A 27,460-nucleotide genomic window follows, 5' to 3' on the forward strand; every position below is an offset into this window, starting at 1 on the left:
CCCACCTCCTTTCTCACGCCCACCTCTCCCATCCCACCTCCACATCCCACTTCTCACCTCCTGTACCCCATATCCCACCTCCTGCACCCCATATCCCACCTCTTGCCCTCCCCGCAGTGGTACCAGAGCCCCCAGACCCACGGCACCAGGTGCCACCAGGCTGGGAGTTGTGACCTGCCCGTGGCAGTGGGGTGGGGAGCAATGTCCCACGAACTGGCCACAGTGCTCACGGCCGGATTCAGCATCATTTCTGGATCAGAGACCTGCTGAGCAGAGGTCTGCCTGGCAACGGGTGATGTAGGTGCTGGCAGCCAATGGGGCTTTTTTTTTTTACCCCCCCACCCCGTGGTGGCAGGGCAGGGTGGGGGCCCCGGGGGTATTTCCAGCAGTGGCTCTCGGGGTTCTCATTGCTCATCGAGGTGCCGCCAGCGGAGCCATGGCCGACGAGCAGCGGGACCTCATGTCCGACCGTGGCAGCGGGGTGCTCAGTCTTGGGGACACCCAGAGGTGCTGGGGACAGGGGGTGTGGGGAGGGCAAAGCGGGCACAATGGGGACATGGGCCAGAGGGGACATTGCATGGCCATGGGTTGGAAGGGGCTACAGTTGGGCTAAGGGGGCACAGAGCGGCTATGGGGCAGAAGGTGGGGGGGTCACACTGTGGCTATAGGACACTGTGGGGCCAAGGGGGCTATGGCGTGTCTGTGGGGTGGAAGCGGCCAGAGTGTAGCTGTTGGGCAGGCAGGGGGTGGGTGGCTGTGGGATGGCTGGGGTGGTGGGATGGCTGTGGGGTCAAGTGGGGTCATAGTGTATCTGTGGGGCGGATGGGAGCATGGCCTGGCTGTGGGGTGGACGAGTTCACGGGACAGCTGTGGCGCAGGTGGGGGCACGGCACGTCTGTGGGGCAGAGACAGGTTCAAGTCATGGCTATGGGGCTGGGGGCTACAGCGCGGCTATGGGGCAGGCAGGGTCACGCAGTGGCTATGGGGTGGGGGGCACAGCATGGCTATGGGGCAGGCAGGGTCACGCAGTGGCTATGGGGCGGAAGGGCACAGTGTGGCTATGGGGCAGGCAGGCTGATGACGTGGCTATGGGGCAGGGGGGGCACAGCGTGGACCCAGGACCCATCCGGCTTTGTAGCCCCCCCCGCCCCCATCCTAACCACCCCCCTGTCCCAACCACCCCCCTGTCCCAACCACCCCCCTGTCCCAACCACCCCCCTGTCCCAACCACTCCCCATCTCCCAACCCCTTCAAGGGCTCCCCCAACACTCCTAGCCAATCAGAAGTCCGAAAGCTCTGACGTCATCAGTCTCTAGGCAGACAGTCCGGCAGCGCGTCCCGCTGCGAACTTCGCCTGCAGCAGCGGCAGCACCCATGGGTGCCCCCACCTGCTCGGGCAGCGGAGGCTGGTGGTGGCTCCCTGGGGCATCCCTGCACCCCACCAACGCCCCGTCCCCCCACGGCGGGCCAGGATCTGGCCCGGGGAGGCCTTGGCAGCACAGTGGGTGGCTGCCTGGCACTTGGCTTTGCCTTCTCTTGGCACCCGAGTGCGATGGCAGCACCGTGACACCCAGCTGGCCTGCCTGCGTGCTGCGTGCACGCTCGGGGTGCCCCGCACCTTTGCTTTTTGCACTACTTTAAAAAAATTAAGTGTAATATGGCATCCCATGACACATGTCCTCTGCCTTGTGGGACTGGTAAGGCTTCGGGTGGCTTCATCACCCAGAGTGATGCTGTGCCCCCAAATCCCCTGGCAGTGTCCTGCCTGCAGACCCTGTGTCCCCACACGGTCCTCGGGTGCCCTCCCGTGTCTGCCCCCGCTCGCCCCCACAGTGGGTTTCAGTTCCCCCACGTGTGGAGGAACGTCCTTCACGCTGAGATTTCACTTCTGCACACCACGACAGGGGAATTTGCATTTGTCTGGCTGCAACCCCCCTGGGAGGAGGGTGTTTGGGGCAGCATGGGACAGTGTCGTGGGTTGCAGGAGGGGTTTTTAGGGGGGCAGTGATGGCAGGGTTTGAGGACATCTTCTGCAGCTGGTGGCCAGGGCTGAGCTCCCTCTCCATGTCCTGCAGGTCTGCGTGGGGCCGCAAAGCCGCCCTCTCCACGCTCTCCATCCTGGTGGCCCTGCTGATCGCCGGCCAGGCTGTCACCGTCTACTTCGTCTACCAGCAGAACGGGCAGATCAGCAAGCTGACCAAGACTTCCCAGACCCTGCAGCTGGAGGCACTGCAGAGGAAGCTGCCCGCAAGTCAGTAACTCCATGAGCACCGGCGTGGCAGGGGGGTGGCCGGGAAGAGGGGATGGGACCCCCTGGACCACCCACCCAGGCCCTCTTCACACTGCTCCTTCCTCTGCAGGTGCTAAGCCGGTCAACAAGATGAAGATGGCCATGGTGAACACACCCCTGGCCATGAGGGTCCTGCCTCTCGCCCCCTCTGCAGAGATCATGGTAAGAGATGCCCACCGCCACTTGGCACTGGCCGCTGCCTGTGGGGCTCGCTGCCAGCCCTGGTGCTCACACTGACCCTTTGCCTTTTCTCTTGAGGACATGGCACCTCCGAGCAACAGAACCGAGGACCAAGTGAAGCACCTGCTGCTGGTAAGGTCTCCGGCTCCCCCACCAACCCCGTAGCTGCCCCCTGTGCTGTAGGAGGGGATGGGACCCTCTCCTTCCAGCTTCAAGCTGTCTCTTGGCTGGGTCTGGGGTCTCTTGGGGTGCTCCGAGCTGGTGGGAGCTCCTGGCCTCCTGCAATGTCCATCTGGCTGAAATAAGCAGAGCTTCACCGCCCCCACACTTCATTTTTCTTTGCCCTGTCTTGCTGCGGTGGTCGCTCTGCAGCAAGCGGACCCCAGGAAGATGTTCCCGGATCTGAAGGCCAATCTGATGGAGAACATGAAGACCCTGAAGAGCACCATGACTGATATGGACTGGAAGGTCAGTGCTCACTGCCAACCTACCCTGCCCCTTCCAGTAGCACCCCTGCTTTGGGGAGGGACTGGGGTGTCCTCACCTGGAAAAGCAAAGTCCTGCTTGAGCCAGGCTTGGGTTACTCCCACCCCAAGGGAGGTGGTGCTGCTCACCACCTTCCCTGGTCGAGGCTGGAGCTCAGAGCATGGTTCCCCCATGGTGCACCCCCCATCCCATTAACACACTGGTTCTCCTCATTGCAGGCCTTTGAATCCTGGATGCACAAGTGGCTGCTGTTTGAAATGGCCAAGAACCCCAAGCCAGAGGATCCTAAGAAAATCCCAGCACAGAAAGGTATCAGGGATGGGACCTGCTGAGCTGGGGAGGGCTGGGTCTGACCCTTTGGGGACAACCACCCCCCAGGAGGTGCCAGCATGGGCCATCCCAGAGGCAACCGGCCCCTCTGTCCCCTGGCCAGTCATGGACCATTTGGTTCCTTGGGGACCCTCCAGTTGGTGGCCTTTAGGACATCACAGAGCCCCTGGCTGTGGGGCATTTGGGATGAGCAAATGTCTGAAAAGCAGGAGCACCACACCAAATCCTCAGTCCCTGGGTAGCCCAGGATCTTCAGAGAGGTCACTGGGGTGGGGCTCGTTCGCCTCTTACATTAAATTTAACTGCTTCTGGATAAAAAGCTCCCACTGAAGCTGCTGGGCGGCAGAAGGGCCCGGGGGGCTCACGGTGTCTCCCCTTTGTTTTTATTGCCCTAGTGCAAACTAAATGCCAGGCGGAGGCCAATTCTGGGGGTGTCCATCCGGGTCGCTTCCGACCCCAGTGCGATGAGAACGGCGACTACCTGCCCAAGCAGTGCAATGCCAGCACGGGCTACTGCTGGTGCTCCTACAAAAATGGCACCAGGATTGAGGGCACTGCCACTCGGGAAAAGCTGGACTGCCCTGGTAGGTCACCAGGGAGGGGAAGGAAAGGAACTAGTGGCATTTGTGGATGCTGTGACCCATTTTGCATGTGTTTAGGGAGGAGAGGATGCCCAAGCTGTAGAGCATCCCTCACCTATGTGCCAGCATGTAAGGGATGGAGGGGACCCTAAAAACCCCAGCACAGCCCTCCTGGAGTAGCTGCAGCGATGGCAGGGCTGTGCAGTCAGTTTTCCATGAGCCCACCCTGTCCCCAAACCTCTGGCTCAGGGGGTGGGTGCAGGCTCTCCCCCACTGCCTTCAGAGGGGTGGTGGTGATGGGGCAGCCCCGAGGGTCCAGCACCCATATTCTGTCCCTCCTCCTGCAGATACCACCACGACCACTGTCGCTACCACCACCGTGGAGCCAGAGGAGACGTACTTCTCTGGGGTGGGTGTGTAGAAGCTGGGTCTGGAGAAAGGTGAGAGGCCAAGTGGGACTGGGGGTGTCAGGGAAAGGAGGTGGGGGGGGCTGGGGGAGGCACAGGTCCAGCCCCAAGAGCCAGGGCAGCACTGCTGGGGGGGGTGGAGGGTGGTGATGGAGACACAACAAAAGCAGCCCGAGCTTCAGGGGGGCACCTCCTCCTTCAGGGCCTGACCGCTTCCTCTCTTTCCCCAAAACAGGCGAGTAGAAGAGGACGCCAGCAGCTGCCCGTCCCCTCTTCAGCATCCCAGCTCCCATGTTTGGTTTTTTTCTCTATTTCATTTCTGCTCTTACATTGCTTTCCTGAAACAGTTAACAGTGGGCACCCCTGCATGTTCCTGCCCCTTCAGGCATTGGTTGCGACCCCTCCCGTGCTGCAGGGCTGAGCTGCCACCAGGATCAGTGCTAGAGTGTTCCCTTGGAGCCGGGGTAAAGCAGGCTGGAAAATTATTTCAGCAATGTTGGAGCCATAAATCCTGGTGCCTCTTGCTCAGTGGCAGAGCTCACCCCTGCTGAAGAATGAGCCACTAATGCTTTCTTACACTGAACAAACATTAAAAGCAGCAAAACAACCTCCACCAGCTTCTTAACTGACCCCTGTAGGCTGAAGCCCTGTTAGATTCCTACATTAAAGGGTGTTTTTGTGGAGCACTCCACAGCTTTTGCTTTCAGGCTGGAGAACAGCTGCAGCAGTGGGTAACAGTGGGGTGGAGGAGCTCACCCTGGAGGCAGAGGGGCTTCAGATTTTTCTGAATTTATCTGCTAGTTCCTTTATAAATGACTTCACAAGCTAATTATTTCAAATAAACTTTTGAATAAGGAAGCCTTATAAAAACTCCATCAGGGCAGTGCTTGCAAATGACTTGAAGCTAAGTTAAAAATAAATGAATCTTAAGGAAAAAAGGGGGGGTGGGTGGAATCTCTGCAAAGACACTTGGACACCTATGCCTCCACCCAGGCTCACGCATACTCCTCACCACATTCTTGGCCCATTACTTGTTCAATCTCTGCTGCACCCCAGGAGGCTGGTGTCACCTTTAAGTGAGTCACAGTACGGTGTGGGGGGTGGGAAAGAGCAGAACAGTCCCCAGCCCTGGAGCCATCCCTCTCCTGCACCCGGGTGGGAGCCAGAGACCTCTGCCTTCAGCAGCACAGCCTGGGAGGGGGGGATCTGCTCCCTTTATCCTCACTTGCTAAACCCAGGGCTGAGAGCGATGTGAGGAAACCAGGCACAAGCCCAGCACAAGGCAGAGGGCAGTAGCCGCCAGCAAGGCAGGAGGCTGGGTCTGCACAGGGTGATGCACAAGCCCCTCAGCACTTTAGTAATGGAAAAAAAATACAAATCAATGCTGGAAGAACATGCAGTTCAGAGCTGAGGAGCAACAGCGTCTGCTCTTCTTCAGGGAGCAGGCAGAATGCAACTTCTGTTTCCCCAGGGGTTGAAGTGCTCACAAACATCGGGAGATGCTACACTCTGTCCAACCTGCAGCATCCTCCAGAGGTGGCTGAGACCTGCCCTTGGTCACCTCCCTTCCAACCAGCTGAAGCAAAATCTCACCTTTTTTTTTTTTCCTTATTTTATTTTGTATTTCATTAAAAAAAACCCACAAAAAATTCTGCCGCCTTGGCTGAGAACAGCTACTGGGCACAGCTGTTCAGTGCAACTTCAGGGACACGATAATCGCTGCTGTCAGTGTCAGAATAAAAAGTCAACCCAAGAGGTCTCTTCCATAGTAGCAAAAAGACTGACAACACAAGTGACAGAAGGGGGAAGGAAAAAAGAAAAAGGTAAAAGTTTCTCTTAAAAATATAACTCTGTCATGAGAAAGAGATGGCTGAATGTCAACTAGGAGGAAAGCAGTTTATGCACGCTGGCTCTTGTCTGGTCAACCTGCCTCCTTCAGTTGAGTTCTTGTGCAACAGGCAAGCCGTGGGGAGGGGAAATAAACTCGTTTCTGGGCCACAGCAGGGCAGGAGGAGGCATAAAGTTACACTGCTCTGCTCTAAAAGTCACAGTTAAAAGAAGTTATAAATTATTATTATTAAAAAAAAAATTGGAATTCTCCTGATGAGCTTCCTTTTCCTCTGTTTCATCTTCATCCATAAATCCTTAATCACAGGGATGTGGTACCTTTGGGGAGAGGAGTTAAGAGTTAGGGATGGAGAGGAGGAGAACAACCTCACAGCTGAGCAGAGCAGGGATATCTGGTCCACACCATCACCATCTAATCCACATTATTTTTCCAAGCTCCCTGTGGTCAGCAGGGACACTGCCAGAGGCCACTTGTCTCTGCTGATGACAGAGGACAGCAACATCCAGGCTGGACGTCCAGTTCTCAGCAGCTAAAGAGTTGAGGTCAAACACATCCAGAGAAGCCAACACGCTGCTGCATGACCTTCCTCACACCGCTCTGCTCCTTGGCCCTCTAATCTTAGGCCAGGCTGGTGCAGTGAACATTTAGCGGGGACATTGTCTTCCCGAGACTGGCCCAGAAGTACTGAATTTGGCCAAGGTTACTGCCATTCAGAGGTACCGAGAGTCCCTACAGACCATGTACCTTCCTACAGTCCTTCAGGCTCAGACGTTTTCTTGTTCTAAAAAGTAAAGGACAAAAAATAAATCAGTATCTTCTACACCACAAACATGAAGGACTCAGCAAAGCCACAAGCCACAGAGGCTTCTTGGCTGCCATCCCTACAGGGACATACCCATGACAAGGAACATCCTAGAGCCTCCCTCTGTCCCCCTTTCCTAGGGTGGGAGCCTCCCTCTGTCCCCCTTTCCTAGCTGCCTGCCAACCCCTCGGGAGCTCCAGTTTCTGTGGAGAACAACTAGATGACCAGACAGCTGAAGAAGAGCACTCCTTGGGCAGGTTCTCTGCCCCTGGGTTTGACCCTTCCAGGAAAAGGGATCTCTCCTCGGGGAGCAATACAGGAACAAGCCCTTCTTCAAATCACCCCAATCCCAACCAACCCAAGGTCTGGGTGTCTCAAGATGAGCCACAACCAACTGCAGCCTGCCAGCAAGGCCAGGACACGGCTCTTTTCCTCGACAGCCTGGCACACTGCAGGGATGAGCATCACCACCGTGGTTCAGAACAGCTCTCCCATAGTACCCCCATCCCAGGGTCTTGCATGTACCTTCTTCTTCTTCTGAACCTCAGCAGAGCCATCTGCTACAGGCTGCCCTTCCGAAGACACCTTTTTGCTCTTCTTTTCTTTTCCAGTCTTTTTTTCTGGGAGAGGGAAAGAAAAATCAACCAAGAGGGACTCTGGTATTGCTAGTCTCTGAGATGGAGCATCCCCCGTGAGTTTTTGATCTCATCCAAACCTGAGCAAGTTTTCCAGAGTGGTAACTGGGTGAGGGCAGAGCCTGCTACAAGGGCTGTTTCTACACTACCATTGAGCCAGAGTGGTTTGACGCCACTAGCCATCCACACGTCTGAGCAGAATTACACAGAATCTCCTTCTTTCCACCTCCTGCTGCCCACCCACCCCAAGGAACCAGTTCAGCACTGGAGTAGCTGGAGACATGCCAGAAACCAGAGCAAGGGGAGCTACAAACACATGTGGCTCAAACTCAACACAACTGCTCCAAAGAGCTCCAGGTCAACCCTGTGCAACAGCCCACACAAGGGCTGCTGGACAATCTTGTCTCCTCCAAAAATGAAGGGCTGCATGTCTGCAAAACAGAAACCCCATTAGAAGTACCCCACCCATTCCATCTCCTTTTTTTTAAAAAAAAAAAAAACAACCCTGCAAGATCCAGCACAGAACCAGCTCAAATTTACAAATGCAGTCTGCACTGCAGAGAAAAAAAAATTGCCTTTGCATTAGGGCAGCAAACGGAGCATTAGAGAGGCATGCAGACAAGAGAGGCAGGAAACACTTAACCGGGAGCAAGGAGCAAGAGGCTGGTACCGTCCTCCTTTCTCCAGGGGTTTGAAAGCAGTGGTAATAGCTCTCAGTCATGTCTCTTGAATGAGCTGTTCACCACGTAACTGCACAGACACTGATCAGGCAGGGTCAGGAAAGAGCACTGTCACCCCATGGGGAACAGCCGTGGCTGACAGGGCAGATGACGGTGCAGACTTCATAGCTGACGTCTTCTGAAGAGGCTGGCAGCAAGGAGCCACGTCCAGGAAGCTCTAACACAAAGCCCTGCATGTGTGAACGCTGGGCTTCCTCTGCCATGCCCACAGAACGTCAGGAACCTTCTGCCTGCTGTCCCCAGCCACATGTCACCTTACCTCTTCGCTAGCATGTGTTGGATTTGTCAGAGAGCAGCCAGCTGGGTTAACAGAGCTGTTCTCATGCCTCACAACTAGCAAGAACTCAAGCTCAGCCATGTAAGGAAGGCAAAGGAGGCCTCAGGAGGTTCAGTGCAGACCCACCTCATCCCTCTGCCAGCCCTCAGCTAGACAGCTGCTTCCAGCCAGGACAAGGCCACGGACAGCAAAAAGCCCTGGCAGGACAGGTCATGCCATAGGAGATATACAGGGACACCAGCTTGCTCTGCAAGCAGGAAGGATCAGCGCAAGAATTAACGCAGTTCCTCCTGTGCTGGATGCAGGACAGAGGGGCAGGAGAGCCCAGCTTACTGTCTGCAACACAACTTGGTGCTGAGACTGCAGAAAAACACCGGAGTGGGGTGTTAAAAATCTGGCATTGGCTTTGGGCAGCCCACAAGGGGAGTCACCAAGCAGGAAGCTATTGGGAAGGCAGGTGCTCCTTACAAGACGCCACACCAGAGACCGAATGTGCATCAGCTGCAAGAACCTATTGCAAGTGCCGCGCCAAGTGAGGGATGCTTACTTTTAGCTGATTTTTTCTTTTCCTTGCTGTCTGGCAGCTTCTCCAGGTCACCAGCTGCTTTCTTCTTTTTCTTTTTGGGTACTTCTTCACTAGCTTGCCCTTTCCGCTTCTTCTCCTTGGGCTGCCCAACAGCCCCAGGCTCTCCTGACAGTTTCCGCTTCCGAGACGTTTTCTGCTTCTTGTTCTCTTTGTCTTTGCTCTTAGATGTTTTCACAGGCTTTTCTGCTGTGGTGGAATGTTTCTTCTTTTCCTTCTTTTCTTTCTTCTCCTTTTTCTTTTTCTTCACTTCCAACCCTTCCAGTGTTTGCACTGCAGGAACTTTGGCAGCAGTGCTGACCTCAGTTTCGCTCCCCGAACTCAACTCCTCTGATTGTGGGTTGGAGATTGTGGGCACTGGGGTCACTTGCGCCAATTTTACCCCAATATCATTCTCTTTCACGGCCAGGGATTTTTTGAGTGGAGAAGGTTTGAGGCTGGCATGACCTGGCTCTGTTTTTCCTGCCACCTCCTCTTTGTTGGAGGCTCCTGTGGCTTCCTGCCCTGGAGGGGGGTTGTTTTCTGCAGAAACAATGACGACAGTGAGAAGACAACTCAGGGAGCATTCGTTACATAGACCACGAGTTACTTGAGGATTGAAATATGCATTTGAAGAGAAGCATCTGTTTCTCCCTCAAAATTAAAACCTGTTGGTCATCCAGCTACAGCAGAGCCAGAGTAAGATGCTTCAGCCTCAGATCAAGTATGTGGTGAGGGAAGTGGGTGAGAACAGCTTTGGCCACATCTGTGGAGAACAGGGACTGGACTAAAGGAAACTGTAGGACCAGACGGGTGAGCACAGAGCAGTCCTTCCCCAGGACATCACCCCCAGCAAGCCAGGGACTCCCCACAGTGGAGGAGGTATCCACATCACCACATTTAACCAACAGCCCATCCGCCAGCACCTGGCCCTTCTGGAGCCTGTGGATAGTTCTGACACCCTCAACAACCCTTTGCACAACAACCATGTGCCCAGGAGGCCAACATTGGAGCCTCCAGAGTGGGCCAGAGCTCACAGCTAGACCACAGCTCATCTGAAGGTATCAGGGTCAAACTACGGCAGCAGCAGCTTCCAGCTCCAAGTTTTACAATTTGCCCACAACCAGGGCAACAGGGAGATGGCAGAAAAGAAACATTTAGTTTCTCCATAGGTCTTCCCATATGCCTCCCCTCCTCTGCCCTCCTGACATGCTACAGAGCCCAGAAAGACCACAGGGAGGCTTGAACACCAGCACCATAGAGCAGATGTTCTTCAGCTGGTGTTTAAACTTTATGCAGAAGCCATCACTACTGCATCACACCGATGTGGTGTGCAGAGGTTTCAGTGACAGCCCTAACTGCTCCCATTAATGGCAATAATTACTGCAGTTAAAGCAGAACTTGGAGGAGGCACAGAGCCTTGCAAGCCAGCTGGGGCAGAAGGAGCGTTGAAGGAGGAGAGGGCCATGTTGTGTTTAGGGGACGCCAGTAGACGGCAGCAGCACTGCGCGCTGCTGGGCTCTGCAGTGGAGACACACTGGGAACAGGGCCCCGTTGCAGTGTCACCCTCCCATGCCAGCACAGCTTTGCTCCAAGCAGATTCCCGACCCTGCCAAGGGAGACCCACCTGCTTTGTGGTTTGCAGCCACCTGGTTGATGTCTGTGTCGGAGTCACTGCTGTCGCTGCTGGAGTTGTCGGCTGGGGCCGCCTTCGTGGTGGCCTTGGTGGGAGAGTTGGGAGCAGTCACGGCCACTTTTGCTTGCCCTGCTTTGCCTACAGGCTGAGGGGGAACTGTCTTTGGTGCCTGGGGTGCAGCTGGGGTCCTGGAGAGGCCTGAATAGCCTGTGAGGAGGGACTGAAACAGCACAGACACACTGAGGAGTCACAGCAGGGCAGCCTCCCCCACGCCAGGCACACAGATCTGTCTCTGCTGCTATTGCCCTTGTACTCCAAGTGAAGGTCCCACCTTTGGCCGCCCATGGAATGCTCCTGCACCACTCAGGTGGCCCTGCAGAGAGGAGGGCTGCCAGGAGAGGGGGCCAGCACTGACAGATGCTGGCTGGGCTTACAGCAGCATGAGCTGATGGAGAGAGGGTCTCCTCTTTGTTCTCGCCCAGTAAAGCAGGCTTGGGGGAGGCTCCTGGCCATCAGCGTGCACCCACGTACAGCTAATACACTGCAGATGTGCTGCACGTCCTGCACGTTCCTTAGAAAGGAAATGTAATGGCTTGGACGTGGGTTAAGTTACAAATAAAAAAGGGAAAAAAAAATCCTGCTGCTATTGGCACTGTGCATCAGTTCTCCTGGTTTAACCCTTGCAAGGTACTACCTCCTCCCATCCCTTCCGCTGGGGATGCTGGAGCCAAGGCCTGGCTGCCTGGGGGAGCATTCCAGGTTCAAAAGCCTCTCTCCTGCTCACAGCACTACACTGGGGAGACTGCACTTCTGTGCTGGCAAACCCACCCTGCACCTTGTTTGCTATGGCTGAGAATTCAGCCCTCTCTCCATCCTAATTAGGAGCCAGTTGCAAGACCTGAGAGGAAGTCTGCTCAGGTACCGTACCTGTGATGCTGCCTCCTCCTCCTCCTCACTGGACTCTGAGGAGGAGCTCTGGGCCAGCTGGATCCCTCTTGGTTTCTGCAGTGAGCCTGCTGGAGAAACAGAGTTTGTCCCATTAAACCCACCACTGCCACCTGGGGCTGGGCTCACCTACCCAGTCACTGCCACCAAAAGGCTTCTCCCTCCACAGAAAGGAGCATGCCATGCCACGCTGGAGAGGGGAACACCTCTCCAACCACTACGTGAAGTTGGCACGTGTCCCATGAGATTAAAAAAAAAAAACAAACACTGTCCCCACCCTGGACTGGCCAACAGCCCTGAGAGCATCTTCTTGGGAGAACTGACCAGGTTTGGGGGGCTGCTGGGGCGTCTCCTCCTCCTCCTCGCTGTCTGACGAACTGCTGCTGTCCGAGCTCTCCTCTGCCTGGGCGGGGGTCACGGTCTGGCTCATCTGGGCCTGGCTTGGGTGGGCCTGGCTCAGCTGGGTGTTCTGTGCTGGCTGCAGCCCATGTTTCTTGGCTGGGGTTCTGGGACTGCCCAACGATGGAGCAGCCTGCGGGGTGGCAGTGGTGGCTGGAGGAGCTTTTCCTGCAGGAACCGTTGGTTTTAGGCCAGAAGTGGGGGCCTGGGGAGGGGAAGACAAAATGCATCTGGAAGGAGGAATAACTGCTCATGCCCATGAACTATAGGAAGCAGCCCAGAACAGATGGGCTGGGAACACCTCAGCCCTTCTTCAGCCACACTGCTGCGGTTTGTGTCGAGGTCAGCCCAAGAACCTCTCACGCAGGGCACAGCCCCCATCTAACTCTCAAAATCACACATCGAGAGTTAATTGGCAACAGAGGTAAAGCAAAGACATCAATCACATGGCAAATCTGCCTTCAGGTCCACAAGCAAGCCACAGATTAGAGAGCAAATTAACAAGAAGCAATTTTGTTGCCTTACATTTGAAACCTCCTATCAAACTAAACTTAAGAGGGGTTAAAAATAGAAGAGCCAGGGGCATGGAAATCAGACACTGACATCAGGTCCAAGACACAAACACCAGCAGAGGAGAGAGCAGGAGCGAGGAAGGAGTGCTCAGCCTCCCGGTTTGTGTTATAAACCAGGCTATGTGAGCAGCACCCCCCTCCAGATCTCCAACAAGCCGGGCCTTTGTGAGCTGCCATTTCCCTTGCACAACATCTGGCCTTCAGAAAGGCAATGCTCCACCATCCAGAAAGCCGCCATCCGACATGAGCTCTCAGCCGTCTTGCACAAAGCTCAAATTACAGCAACTGCGTTATTTTATACAATCTTGGTACTAAAAACATGCTTTAATCAAGGACTGCTCAGGCTGGCTGCCTGCCCAGCAGCTGAGGGGAGACAGCCTTTCCCCTGGCCACAGCATCATGCCAACGTGGGGAAGGGTTTCCTTGGACGCACGTAATCGCTCTCTCCCAGCAAGGGCACTGGCCAGACAGGGGACACGTGCGTGTGGGACAAGAAGTGCACTTGGCCACTGAGCCTAGGGCTCAGAGCCCCAGCCAAGCCACCACCATGCAGAAACAGACGCCACGTTCCTCAGTCAAGGCTTTTTCACGAGGTTTCTTTCTCGGGCTCAAACTGCAGCAGAGGTGCAGAGACACCCAAGCCAGGTTCACCCCGGGACAGATCAGGCCCCAGGGACTGGCATGGAGACACAAAGAGATGTGACATGAAGAGACTCAGGTCAGAGAGCTGGGATCAGCTCCACAGCATGCAGCAGTGTCCTCAGCACAGATTCGGGGTCATCACTGTGCTACCCTGCAGGGCAGATCCCTCCAGCCTCCCAAGGGGGGCCAGAGAGCTCCAGCTGGACCCCACACCCAGGGGTTTGTGAGGGAACGGGGCAGCTTGTCTTGGAGCTTCCCAGCTCGTGCAAAGACTCTGCCTGCAAGGATTTGGCTGCTTTTCCAGTCTAAATCCCTGGAGCAGGGCGAAGGGGACAGAGTCCCAGAGGACGTCTGGGCTCGTGTACCTACTCATGTTCCTGCCAAAACATTCACACCCTCTGCTGCTCCCTCACACTGCGAGCTTGCTGCGGCTGAGACGTGCACCCAGAGCCCAGGTCAGCGAGACTCAGGGATGCTGCCAAGAAAACCCGACCCAGCCAAGGGGAGGGCTCCTCTGTGTACTGTGCATCACCTCCCCAACTACCATCTCCCAAGTCCCGAGACCTCCTGAGAGCGTAGGACTGACACAATCACACCCAGCGAGTCAGCGGCTCCTTACCTGAGAAGGGGGAACTATTTCCTCCTCTGAATCCGACTCCTCGCTGGAATCCTCGCTGCTGTCCACAGGTGGAGGGGCTGGTGCTGCTGCTGGAGCTGGTGCCTTCTTTGCGTTTGTTGGCTGGGGCACAGCATTGGTTTTCACTGCAGGAAAACCATAAGAGATTGTCATAATGAGAAAGAGTTGCTCTCCGTGGCTGTCCAGAGCAGGAGCTATCACAACAGGCTGAGCCATTCCATGTGCAGGGGAGAAAAGGAAACCCATAAGGATGCAGGTGAGGGATCCTGGCCACTGCCAGGAGACTTACCAGGCTGTGGAGGCTGCGTCTGTGCCACAGGGGACTCCTCTTCACTGTCAGACGAGTCACTGCTCTCACTTTCTGAGGCCTGGCTTTTCAAGGTACTTCCCACTGCTTTTTCAGGCAGCTCAGCTTTAGCAGCCTGGCTCAGGTTGGAAACAGGCCCAGCTTGTTCTGTTAACCTCTTAACAAAAAAGAAACACAAGCCCAGAAACGTGGTATTAGTACAGGTGGTGTTTAGGAGTTTAGGTGCAGTTTCAGCTCAAGCTGGGCTTTATTTTACCCTAACACAGCTGTTAGTAATGCTCACTCCATCCTCAGTGTGTCAAGATTGGAAGGGGCTTCAGTTACTGCCTGGCCTGAGCTGCTGCAGACACACGCTGCTGCATTTCACAATGTGCTTCTGACAGGAAGCCCGAGTGCATTTTACTGCACGAGCAAACAGGGCTAACAGTGCTCATAAGCTCATGACAGCAATTCCTTATGGAGGCTGAGACACTGGCTGGACAGGAGCCTGAGGGCAGGAGAAGCACCATAACCCCCAGACCCTCATTCCAAAGAAGCCTCTTGTTTAAGCACAACGCTCCCCCAGCGTGGGGAATCAGTGGGAGCTGGGAGCCTTGTGCCAAAACACAGACACACTATCAGAGCAGCTACATCCTAGAGCTGCTGGAGAGCTCAGCACAGATACAGGGCTGACACAAGTGTTTGGCAACACAGAGGGCAGGCAGAGATAGATCAGGACCCATGACATGATTGAGCACCGTGGAAACTGGTCTGCCAACAGGTCTAAGAGTTTAGAAATCTCCAGACAACAACAACAAAAAAAACCCCTACGAATCATTTGGGCTGTGCCTTTCTACAGCACTCCTCAACACTCTGATGTCGCAGGACAGGCCAGGAGCCACTGTCCCAAGCAACTCATGCATCAGCACTGGGAAGCCAGAGTTGTCACAGCACCAGATACACAACTGCCAGGGAAGACCATCTCTTCCCGGTCCCTCTCCTGTCCTGGGCTGAGGGCTGTAGACACTCCCGCACGCTGCTGAAGGCCAGCAACGGCAGAGGGAGTGCTTGCCGAGAGATCTGGTAACTTCACCACCCGCAGATATTCTCCAGGCTCGCAGTGCTCTGCACCCACTCCGTTTACTGCACTCGTCGCTCATCTCCGGGCTGCTCTGCCAAGGAGCACATCATGCTTGCCAGGGCAGGCAGACCCCATCCGACCTGCACGTGATACAGCCCGCTCCAGTGCCTGTCTCCAGGCCTCCTGTGAGGGGAGAGGCTCCTGCTCGGCTGCACAGCCCCTGCCAATCCCTGTCCAAACCCCGCCACGCTGCCAACGCAGCCATACCCTCTCAGCCTGCAGCAGAGGACCAGGGAGACTCCAGCAGCCGAGAGCACCAGCCGAGCAGCCTCCCAGGAGGACGGATCTTCCCATGCTTCCTGGCACAGCCCTGCTGAGGGCTGCCACTGGGGCAGCGTTTATCATCTCCAAGCCAAACACTAAGCAGACAACAGCATCTGCATGTTTATCCCATTACAGAGCAGCTCTCCGAACAAGCCAAGCACATTTTGACTCCGCTTAGAGAAACAGAAACCTCCACAAGCGCTTGGGGAAGGGGGGGACTGCAAACCTCACTCGTCTGTTTTGTTTTGATCCCGGTGAGTCACTGTCTCCAGGAGAGAGGCCAGATTTGCGATGCTGAAGAGAGAGAACTACTTGAAGCGGACACAAGAATTCACACGCTCTACTTGAACGCACTAGCTCCTCTCCCTCTTGTCCCGAGCACTGCTGTGCAGGGTAGGATTCTACTGCGATCAGACCATACTTGCTGACTTTCAAGACCTTCATAGCATCAGGACTGGCTCCTCTCCTACTTGGGTGCACGGCACAAGTGCTGCTTCATTTTCTAACGTAGAAAGGGACTGGGAAAGAGGTGTCACTCCTGACACAAAAGGAACATAACAGTATCCAGAGAGAAACCACCATAAGCTTTACACAGCCTCAGGACTCCTGAGATCATCTTGGGACAAGGCCAAGGTCCCTCCATCCACCTCATCTCGGTCACTGCCAGATGGCTGACAGGCACCACGTCCTACAGCACAGCTCCAGGTGGCATCAAGCCGAGTTACACCCAGGGAGCAGCATAACACAGGCAGAGAGAGCTTCTGACAACTTCAGAGTCACAAGTTCTGAAGCAACTCAAGAGAAGAGGAAAATAATTCAAAAGGAAACCATTTTTTCTGCTCCCCCTCCAGCTCACAGCCCAGGAGCTGCCCATGGCTCAGTGCAAGTGCGATGACTCAGCTCCGGCACGACCCATCTGCCGCTCGCCGGGTCCGTTTGCATCACGCAGTGCTGCATGACAAGAGGGGGAAACAACGCTGAGCCACGTGCGCTGAGCACGTTGTAACAGTCAGACTTCACTGCTGCCTGTGCACCGCGGAAGCACCGCCAGTGTCTCAGGACTGGGACCGGTATCTTGGCTGTGTCACGACACAGCAAAAGTGCGACTGTCACCTGCAAGGGAGCCAGTACAGGGTTTGGGAAAGGAGAGAGACTGGGATTCTCCAACTCTTGGGAGATCTGGCCTCTCTCCACACAGCCTGTGGTCCAAGATAAAAACTTGCTGGCACAGCTTCTACCAGTGCAGCCTGTACAGGTTTTCCTTGGATCCTCAAGGAAGACACAGGTTCCCAACAAACGGATGCGCGTGCATCTCACGCCCAGTTCTGGTAAGCAGAAGCCGAAGCCTGTCCATAGAGGGCTTGAGTGTCATCTTTGGCCCAAAATGCCCAAGAGAATGACGAAGCAGAACAGAATTAGCAGTTCCAAAAGAAAAGCAGCTCACAGTATCTTTAAGGTCAATGCAGACTGTCCCCCACCACCATCCTTCCCCCCACAAAATATGCAAACACCATGTCAAGTTCTTTGACTAAATATTCCTGACTCTTCAGGGGTAAACATACCAATTAAGCAGTTCAATTTAGGCATGATGTTCATTTTAATTGTGCTAATCCACCCCCACAAGGAAAGATGAAGCAGCTTCCAACGCCCTGTATCTGTTTGCATCTTGCACAGAAGCCAGAGGAAGTTGCAGGATACAGTAAGTCAGTGGTTAGCATATGCCCAAGTAGCAGATGGTGAGGATGAGCTAAGAAGAGTTTGACTGTGAGGACAGGACTGTGGACACAGCTAAGCCCAATGGTTTGTCTTCAGGCTTCACTCGTGGTCTCTGCCTGTAGGCTACTAACATGGGAAGAAACAGCCTGTTTGGCAAAAATAGAGCTTGCTCGATGACAAGCTCTTCCTTGCTGACTATGGCTGTTGAGAGGTAATCGCCAGTTTGCAAGAGGGAAGACACTGAAGTGGTTAAATAGCTGTACCAGCTGCTGTCAGCTTCAAATCAACACTGAGGGGAAACAAACCTAGCCCGACATGTCCTTCACCTACAACCCTGCTAGAACAGATGAGTATCAATAGTTTTACAGAGAGACCTCATGGCACAGGTATCAGAATAGCTGCTCCTGCCACCCAGAGCTGAACCTTCACAAGTGATCACGCAGGAAGAGAGCAGCATAGAGCTAACTGTTAGAGATGCGTCCCCCTCCACCCACCATAGCAGACCAAGGCTATAAAGACAAAAATGCAGAGCCTCTCCGGCTCCTGCCTGTCAATAGCAAAGGGATGTGTTGACAAAGAACCTCCTTGCAAGGACACGTGAGGCTCTGCCCCCAGCTTCCCTTCCTCCCCAGCAGATAATAGCTACCATCTCCAAAATGCTGCTTTCAGGGCACTTTGCAAAGATCCTTGCAGCTGAGTCAATGCAGAAGGTCTCTGTACAATGAGCCTAAGAATGGTCTCAGGAAAGGATTTGCCTGCCTAAGAGTTCAGCCATCTGAGTCCAGTTCATGGTCCTTCTCGCAAGAGAAGTCTAAACAAACTCTCCCAGGAGAGCCACAACCAAGCTGTCCGTGACCTTAAGCACAGGCCCACTCCAGAGGGGCTTGGCACGAGTGCCATGAAGCAGCTGGTATCACACAGGTTACCCTCCACCCTTGTCTGGGATGGCTGTGTGAGAAGAGTTAGGCTATACTTGTTTTCAGTTAGGAAGAAAGATCTTCCCCTCTGAGTGACCAAGATACAACATACTACATGCTACTGGTGTTTCAAGGAGATCAGTGGTGGCATTTAAGGGCTAAACAATTCTCTTGCATATCCCATCTGTTGGTACCAAGCTGAGGGTGGTACCACCTACCTTCTGGCTGATGGGCACAGGGGGATCCTCCTCTTCACTGCCTGAGGAGTCAGAGATCTCTGCTGGCTTCGTACTTTCAGCAGGCTTGGGAGGAGCAGCAGTCTTTCCCGCTGCAGTTTTGGCCTGCTTTGGCACTGCTGGTTTTGGTGCTGGCTTCCCTTGGACCAGATTAAGTGTTTTTGCTGGAGTTGCTTTGCCGGAGCGTGATGCTGTTGGTGTAGGTTTTGCCGGGGATGGGACGGCCTGGGAGGATTTTGGAGGTGGCTTTGCCTGGACAAGACAAGAACAGCGTGAAACAAGGAAAATCCCACAGAAGGGTAATTCATTCGCTCAGACTGTAATCAAGGGATGATATTTCAGATCCCCCTGGGAAAGACAAATGCTGAAGGAAGATTAGCAACTGGCAGGACACACAAGACATCCTTTCATCTGCCTGTGTGGGGACAATTTCCCAAGATGAGAAAGCATGACCAGACATTCTTCACCAGCCTGCTGACACTACCAGTGCCCTCCAGTGAAGCACATTGCAGCACTTTGCACTCTCCACAGCAGGGAAACTGCAATACAGTTGGACAAATTACACAGTATTTATTGCAATTTATAGCTGAGAGGCAAATTCAGCCATGACAATTTGCCTCTTCAGGTGGGAAAAGAATTGCTGGGGGTTTTTTTGTTCTTTTTTAAATTCAAAAGTACTGTTTTGTTTTTTTTTTTTTTTAAGAAAGGCACAATGGCTTGGTTAAAGCTCAGAGCAAAGACACTGAGGTGCCTTTAAACACCCCATGCCTCTTTCCTCCCACCCCCAACATGACTTTGCTATACACTACATGCATTTACAAAATTTCCTTTTCACTGTGATTCCTAGCCCTGGAGAGGCGTGCAAGGAGACAGAGTCTCAGAAAGACACACTTGGGTTACTGATGGAGGTTCCTCATCTTCGCTGTCAGATGACTCGCTGCTCCCTGATGTGTCATCAGGCTTTGCAGTCCCAGGAACCGTTGTGGGTGCGGGTCTGGCCTGGTTTGGTGTCGGTGCCATTTGCCTCACTGTGTTCTTTTTGAGGGACACTGGAGCAGCAGGTGCACTTTTCACAGGTGTTGCATTAACCTGCGCTGTTTTCACAGCTGGTTTTGCCTGGGGACAGGGGGGAAACGGGAACAGGAGAAATCAGATAACATCTTGGAAGAAACTCATTGAGAGCTGTAACTGCGTGGAATCTGTTTTGAAGAAGGCTGCCTTGCTAACTTTGACTGGGACAGACTTGTTCAGACCCAGGGGCTGTGGAGTCACTGAAGCAAGACACTTTCTCCACAAACCGCCTGGCTACATCCATGGAGTTGCACACCAATCACCTACAGATCAAAGGATCTTCCTCAGCTTCAGGCACTAGGAGGAACTGGGATGGAGTGGTTGATGCTGGCAGGGGTTAGTGGGGCTCTCAGCCACACAGTATGTTTCTCTGGCCTCATGTTTGGGGATCCCACACACCCAGGGAACAGAGCGTTGTCAGACTACAGCGCTGCAGCATTTCCTCCCTCCTTTGAGGGAAGGGAAGTGATTTCCTAGAGACGAGGAAATGGGTTGGACAGGCTACCTGGACGGCTGGAGTTGCAAGTCCCTCCTCCTCGGACGTTTCATCACTTGACTCTTCACTGCTGCTCTCAGCAGCCCTAGCCGCCTGCTTCGGCTCTGAAACACAAGTGAGGGGATGTCACAGCTGCTGTCTGCTCTGAGCTCCCAGAGCGTGATGCTAATGTGGCTTTTGAAGTCAGGAAAACAAAACAAGCCGCAGAGACAGCTAAGGGGATTTGCAGGGAAGAGCGCCTAGCCCTGCTGAAAGCATCAGTGCCCTGCCGGGAACCGCTTCTCCAGACAAATGCCAGCCCATGATCACCACTCCCTTGAGACAGGAGATCCCTCCTGGCCACCCTCTGACCCAGCCCCACACAGCTCCCTGCAGGGGCACCCAGCCAGGCTGGACCTCCTCTGGATAACAGCTCAGAGAACAACCATTTTCAGAGCTTCTACAACCTGTTCCTCACCCCCTGCAACACACGCACACACTTCAAAGCAGTAGAACATTTCCCAAAAGACTTCAAAAAACCCCAAAATAATCACTTTGCAATTCGGAATAAAGAGAAGATGCTGCAATGCCTTTCCAAAAAACTGAAAGCATCTGCAGTATTAGTGCTGCCTCTCCTCCAGATATGCTACGCTGTTATACCCAGCCCCGCGGTGCTGGGTGCTGCCAGACAGACATCTTAGCACAGAATCTGCTGCTTGAAATGGGAGCAAGCAGGCTGGATTCATCCCACAGAGCTCCGGAGCGGCTGCTTTGCAGTATTCTCACAGCCTCCCCAAGGAAGGAGCATTGCTCTGAGCTTTCCAGCAAGGGAGTAGGAAGGAACAGGCTGAAGGCACAGCTCGGATCCGATTCACAGCAAAGCTGGAGCACACGTGCATTTACCGCACTCCATGGGCTCCTTACCCACTTTTGGCGCTGGGGTCTTAGCAGTCGGTGCCTCGTTTTTCTCCTCACTCTCTGATGAGGAGCTGTCGCTGCTGCTGCTGGAGCTTTCTGGTGCTTTGGTCGTTACTGGTGATTTGCTTTGACCTACTTTGGTCACGGCTGCTGCGGCAAGTCCCAGCTTCCCAGGACCAGGCAGTTTCTGCTCAGCCTTGGCTGGAGCTGCAGATGCAGCCAGTGCATTGGGCTGCTGCTTGTTTGCGACCACAGTTCTATTCACAGCAGAGAATGCTGCTGCTTTGCCTGCTGGGGCAGTGGGTTTTTTAGAAGAATGAAGGGAATTTGCAGCTTTACCACTCACCACAGCTGGTGTCACCTACAGGAAGCAAAAAGAAATTAGAAGCCTATAAACAAATGAGGGGATAAACTGGACACAACATACCTTAAACAGCAATCTGACAGCCAGGCAAGCCACAGAGCTCTTTAGGGAAGCACGTGGGGGACAGATATCTAAGAGAAGGCTTATACCAGTGTAGGAGGGTCATTTAAATATAAATTCCACCCCAGCCCACAAGTCTACACACGCCAACAAGCCTGGGACAGTCCGGGCCACAGAATAGCATCAGCCTCCAAAGCCAAGAGAAGAATTGCCTCACCGTAACTGCAGCTTTTCCAGCTGGTGTCTCCTCTTCTGACGAGGAGTCATCATCTTCACTGCTCTCTGCATTCACTGCTGAGTTGGTGGCCAGGGAAAGGCTGGCTGCTGCACAGGAGAGAGCCACAGACAGAGACATCGTGTGAGCGCCACAGAGATGTCGCGTGAGCGTGTCTCTCACATTAAGATGGCCTCTGGTTTGCAGGAAGGCCCCAGCAGGCAGGGCAGGGTCCCACCTCCATACTTGCCCCAACACCACCACCACTGTCCTCCTGAAAGGTAAGTGCTGTGCTCCTCCACCCCATTCTTCTTCCCACCACCAAGACAAAGAACCTGCCAAGATCTGCATGTTTCCAAGGGCTGGTCTCCAGCAGATGAGACTGAGCCAAAACGTATCAGACACATGATATGGGTTTTGGTTAAGACTACGCAAGCCAACACCTCCCACATCAGCTGCACCAGGGATCTGTCCCCACATCAAACAGAGGGCACTGGCTTTCCAGATGAACTAACGAGTCCTTCCTCCATCCATGGACCAGACCTTGCCTTTGCTGGCCCAACACACTCCTGGGACCAACAGAAGGTGCTCCACGGTGGGCAGTGTTAGGCTTCCAAGGCTTCAACCAAGCATCAACACCCATCCCTTCCCAATGAATCATAACAGTTTTTTTCTAGCTTTAGCAGACATCTGTGCTCCTCAGAAACTCCACAGGAGAAGGGGTGCTAAATAAGTTGTCCTATTTTTCTAAAAGCGTGAGGGAATAGCCATCAATTTACAGGCATTTTCTCTAGCCAAGCAAGCCAGGCTGCTCCTACACAAGCCTCCAGTCATGCTCTGTCAACTCCAGTGAGATGAAAGGCTCCTACCGTTCGCAGCTTTTGCCTTCTCTTTCTCATCCTCTTCTTTGTCTGAGCTCTCAGAGCTGCTCACAGGATCAGGAACTCTGATCTTTTCTGGGATGGCTGGCTCCTCATCACTCAGTTTTCTTCTCCTGGAATTCGAGGGAGTTCTGAGGGAACAGAATTTGTGTCAAAATGGAGAAAAGATATCCTGAACAATTATACAATTGTTGTATACAACAAGAATACAGTTATTCATCCACTCTCAGGTCAGGCTCCAGCCTAAGGACACTGTGTCATTGCTCTATAGCTTCCAAGGGGGTGGCAGAAATACTTGTCTAACTTTGCAGGAGGCATCTCCAGTCCTCCTGAGCACAACAAATCCTTGCAATACTCACAGGAGATACTGAACACAGACCTTTTTTTTTTGTGTCTTTCTTCCTTTAGCAGAGAAGTAAAAATGTATCTGGTCAGGCTAGCACTCACCACAGAGCAAAGGCACCCTGAAGAACAAATTCCATCTCCTGGAGGCAACTATAGCCAGCCAGTCAATAAACGCAGCCCCAGGGTAAAGGCAGTGACCCCCAAATAGGTCCTAGTATTCCATGAGGCCGTGAGAAGTGCATCTAAAGGCTGCAACAGCCATTTGAACTTGGCCTCACGGGCCAAAAAACAGAAAAATCAGGTTGCAGAGAGATTTAAGAATGGAAGTGGCTGGACCTACAGAAGATGTGTTGCAAGAAGGGGAGGAAGACATCACAGATGACCACTAAACACTTAAGCTGCAGAAAGATGTTTCCAGGCTCTGAACCCTACCAGTACCAGCAGAACGGATGTGGATAAAGTTATAATTAATTTTCAAATGAAAATATAGATAATGCATTCGCTTTATTACAGGGACAACACTGGCTGGGCACGTCTGTGAGCGATTCACACATGCAGCACTTCTAAGGTGGTAAAAGCACTGAGACACAATTATCAGAGGTGAGAAAAACCTCGCTTTTGTGCCAGTTTAGCTTATTTTATTTGTTCATCTAATTTTTGCAAGCAGGCTAGGCCGAAGGCACATTTCCCCTTACAAAGTGCTGTGAACTACTGTAATAATCCCTTTAATAAAATAACAGGGCAAGGCACACAGGCAGCTATGACACCCCAACACTGTGAGAATTTGTTGTGAGTGACCGGGCACTTGGGGAAAAGAGTGGTGCCCACAGGCACTGGCCCTACAGCAGACCAGAGTATTTGGGGGCTGCAGGGCTCCAGCTACTCCTGGGGCTGAGCTGGTCCTGCTGCCCCCTGCATCTTCCATCGGTTTTGCAGCAGCATCCTCCGACACAGCCCTGGAGGGAGGCTGCTCTTCAGTAACTGCAAATCTCAACTGTCAGGTTCACTTTGTGAGTTTCTGAAGGAGAGCACCAAGGACAGCCTCAGCTGGACGGGTAAGAGCCACAGCGCAGTCTGAGGAAAGGCATTTTCAGGGCAAAAGCCTATGAGGTGACAAGATGTGAGAATTACAGCTCACCCACAGAAAGCACTCCAGCCAGGCAGGGCTGTTTCTGGATAAACAAAACTACCTGTCAATACATCCCTCATCGTGACACCAGACCAGGTGTGACCCAGAGGGACCAGGAATAAAAGGCGTTACTTGTCAGGGGGGACCACAACAGAAGGGTAATGCTAGAGAAAAAGGAATTAAATGTGATGCAAATGCCCTGTCACCCCCCAATGTTTAAAAGCAACAGTGTCTGGATGGGTTTGCAGCAGCACCCAGGACAACTCGCACAGAGAAAGGTCACCATCAATACCCAAGAGAGCAATAAATTGTTAGAAGGAAGAACCACAAGCCTGTCTCTACACCACCACGTCCCCGCCTAGATCCAGTCTTTCTCCTGCTCAAATAAGAAAATCATGAAGGCGCAAGAGCAAGAACCAGGGCAGCACCAAGGCGCGAGGCATTCTAGCAGAATACGCCTTTGAAGCAACCACTGGCTTCTGGCACAGCCACGCTGAGGAGCATCTTCACCTCAGGGCTCCCCAACATGGGCACAGATGCCCAGCTCCACCAATTCCCCGATAATCAGTTCTGCAGCGCTGCACCCTGGCACCAATGCAGAGCCCGTGGTGCGGATGGTGGGTGCATGTGCCATCGCACCCCACAGATGAGAAGGCTCCACACTGCAGAGCTTCACGTTGGGCACTCAGAGGAATAACAAGGTGGGAAGGCATTGGGGGGAACATGTCAGGGCTTGAAAGGACAGGCTGGAACCAAGAGACTTCCTCTGAGTCAGGAGATACGTGGGTTATGCCATGGTTTAAGTCCCTGTAAGAGCTTTGGCATTGCGGCAGTTGCCCAAGTTCCCTGTTCTTGCGTCAATATCCCTGCAAAGCACGTGGCTTTAAAAAGAAAGTGAAACAGAACCGGGGAATAGATTTTTGCCTGTAAAGCATGACTCTGAGCTCTGCAATACTCCAGTATCGACCTGAACAGGCAAGAACAGCATCAGCTGCTCAAAACTACAGTAACAGTTATCTCCTAGCTCAGGAGATTCTAAACCAAATTAGTCTTTAACATCTGAAACACATCAGTCTGAAAACAGGCTAGGAAGAAAATCTGCTGAGCGCAGTTATCATCAGAAATACTCTGACAATGGGAAATTCCAGGAAATAAAGATCACATGTGCCATGCAGCCTGGAACCTATTTGATAGTAATTTCCGCCTTCGACTTACTTTTCCCAGTGTGTAAAGATGTCCTCAAGAGAGGTGGCAAAGGAAGGGAGCAATTTCTGTGGAAGCAGAGGGGACACAAGTCAGGCATCTGCCCTGCTTCGGGATGTGACCAGCAGACTGAACCAGGGAACGTAGAGGCCCCTCCTGGAATCCCCGGGAACAGGGGGACGTGTCCTCCCCGCACACACGCTCTCAGTGAACGTGTGTGTCCCACCCCCGGCGGGACTTCACCGGCAGCAGCACGTGTTCGGGGAGCAGCTGCCCCCCGGGGCCCGGGCCGGCTTTCTCCGGCGGGCTGCCGGTCTCGACCGTTCTCCCCGGCCGGCTCGGGGCCGGAACAGCCCGCGGGCACCGGGGGGACCCACTCGGGGCCGGGCCGGAACGTGTGTCCCGCACGGCGCTGGGGGTCCCGCACGGGGTCCCGCACGGCGCCACGGGCCCAACACAGGCCCCATGCCCCCAGCGCGGGCTCGGTGGACGAGCAAGGGGGACCAGGCCCACCGGCCTCGCCGAGGCCTGTGCTCCGGGGCCGCCTCCCCCCGAGGCCCCGCTGCTCCCCGAGCCCCCACCCGGGCCTCGCTGCCCGTTACCTGCCCGCTCTGCGCCTGGAGCTCCCGGGCCGCCCGGGCGTAGCCGCCGCGCAGCAGGTGCTGGTGGATGAGCGCCAGCAGTTCCCGCCCCCCCCCGCCGCCCGCCGCCATGGCGCGGCCCGCTCCCCGCCGCCCCGGGCCACCGCGTGCTGCGCCGACACACGTCACATCCGCTTCCGCCGCGCGGCCCTCTGGGAAGTGTAGTGGCGGGGCCGGGGGTGTCAGCTCACGGTGGGGCCTGCGGTCCGAGCGGCCCCGGCAGGAGCACAGGCCGGGTGTTATTGCAGCAGCACCCTTTGCGTTTTCCTGCTGGGAAGACGGAGGCCTCTCTCCAGGGCCTGAACTTTCAGGGCTGGTTTAGTGCTGGGGGGACGTTTGGCGTCCAGCTCTGGGGCCCTCAGCACAGGGCAGACGTGGAGCTGTTGGAGGCCACAGAAATTATTCGAGGCTGGAACAGCTCTACTGGGAGGACAGGCTGAGAGAGTTGGGGTGTTCAGCCTGGAGCAGAGAAGGCTCCGGGGAGACCTTACTGTGGCTTAAAAGGGGCCAATAAAAGAGATGGGGACAGGCTTTTCAGCAGGGCCTGTTGAAATAGGACAAGGGGTGATGGTTTTAAGCTAAAGGAGGGGAGATTCAGGCTGGACATGGGGAAGAAATATTTTACACTAAGGATGGTGAGACCCTGGCGTAGGTTTCCCAGAGAGGTGGTGGATGCCCCATCCCTAGAGACATCCCAGGCCAGTCTGGACAGGGCTCTGAGCAACCTGATCTGGGTGAAGATGTCCCTGCTTATGGCCGGGCTAGATGAGCTTTGAACATCCCTTCCAACCCAACTATTCTATGATTCTGAGACATTAAGCTGCTCTGAGGAGCTGCTCAGGCATTTTGGGGGCTAAAATAAGCAAACAGTGAGAGGGAAGAAGGAGCTCCTGACACAGAGCAGCTGTTGGAGAGGGGCCCTTTGCAGAGGGGCTGCCTCGTTACCAACCCCCCGTCCCGTGCTGATTCTTTCCAGGAAAAATCTGGCTCCCTTCACTTTGGCAGAGGTTTATTTTTGGAAGGTTTAATAATGTCCGTGGTGCGTCTGTCACTCACTCCAAATACAGACCCCGTTATTTGTATTTATAGGCAAGATTAAATATAAAACTGGCTCAGCTCCAGCTGGCTCCTGCACCAAACGTCTTTGACACCAGCATCGTCCAAAGCTGTAAAGCCACTGGCCAGGTGGCAGTTTTACAGCTCCTGTAAATGAAACGCAGACCTGGCTAGTCCTTTCTGGGGCTGATCTCCCCCTGCACAAATGGTCATTGATGCTCAGGGAAGCTGATTTCACAGCCTCTGAAAATGCGTTTGGGATGAGATTCAGCCCCACAAAGGGCACTGCCTGCTGCGGGTATATTGATGGACAGATTTGAACCTACCTCGACATGGTCTGGAATGATTTTATACCTCTACCGACTGCTCAGTTTGCTTTGTTTATTAAAAAAACCCAAATCTTAACACAAAAACCAACTGTCCTCTGCCTGTATCTCTGCCCACTCCCACCTGGTGATTACAGGAGGTGCTGCTCAGGCAGAGGGTCCCTCCCGGACAATAAAGCTTCTCCAGGCAAATTAAATTAAACAAACACCATTAAAGGGACCCTGTGTGGCGCAGAGAATGGCAACA

General features: G+C 54.1%; 2 protein-coding genes across 4 annotated transcripts; one reads left to right on the top strand and one right to left on the bottom strand.

Moving 5' to 3' along the window:
• The first annotated feature begins 370 nt into the window (after positions 1-370).
• Positions 371-5,149, top strand: CD74 (CD74 molecule). Of its 2 annotated transcripts, XM_065643933.1 has the most exons (9): positions 371-507; positions 2,076-2,251; positions 2,361-2,452; positions 2,549-2,602; positions 2,843-2,938; positions 3,175-3,265; positions 3,682-3,870; positions 4,215-4,307; positions 4,510-5,149. In XM_065643933.1, the coding sequence occupies exons 1-8, from the start codon at positions 437-439 to the stop codon at positions 4,286-4,288; spliced, it is 843 nt and encodes a 280-aa protein (XP_065500005.1). In that variant the 5' UTR covers positions 371-436; the 3' UTR covers positions 4,289-4,307; positions 4,510-5,149. The 2 variants fall into 2 exon arrangements, with proteins under 2 accessions (XP_065500005.1, XP_065500006.1); XM_065643934.1 differs by lacking the exon at positions 3,682-3,870 and having other exon boundaries at positions 373-507.
• Positions 5,150-5,889: 740 nt separating this feature from the next.
• TCOF1 (treacle ribosome biogenesis factor 1) lies at positions 5,890-25,903 on the bottom strand. 2 transcript variants are annotated; one of them, XM_065643932.1, is made up of 17 exons: positions 25,793-25,903; positions 25,203-25,258; positions 22,502-22,644; positions 21,636-21,742; positions 21,001-21,355; positions 20,107-20,201; positions 19,422-19,646; positions 18,513-18,782; positions 14,260-14,434; positions 13,953-14,095; positions 12,045-12,324; positions 11,703-11,788; positions 10,767-10,995; positions 9,125-9,682; positions 7,451-7,545; positions 6,868-6,904; positions 5,890-6,440 (listed from the first exon to the last, which is right to left on the bottom strand). In XM_065643932.1, the coding sequence occupies exons 1-16, from the start codon at positions 25,901-25,903 to the stop codon at positions 6,872-6,874; spliced, it is 2,961 nt and encodes a 986-aa protein (XP_065500004.1). In that variant the 3' UTR covers positions 5,890-6,440; positions 6,868-6,871. The 2 variants fall into 2 exon arrangements, with proteins under 2 accessions (XP_065500004.1, XP_065500002.1); XM_065643930.1 differs by having other exon boundaries at positions 11,703-11,791.
• Positions 25,904-27,460: the final 1,557 nt, after the last annotated feature.

The sequence above is a fragment of the Caloenas nicobarica genome, chromosome 13 (assembly GCF_036013445.1).
Source record: "Caloenas nicobarica isolate bCalNic1 chromosome 13, bCalNic1.hap1, whole genome shotgun sequence".
Classification (NCBI taxonomy): domain Eukaryota; kingdom Metazoa; phylum Chordata; class Aves; order Columbiformes; family Columbidae; genus Caloenas; species Caloenas nicobarica.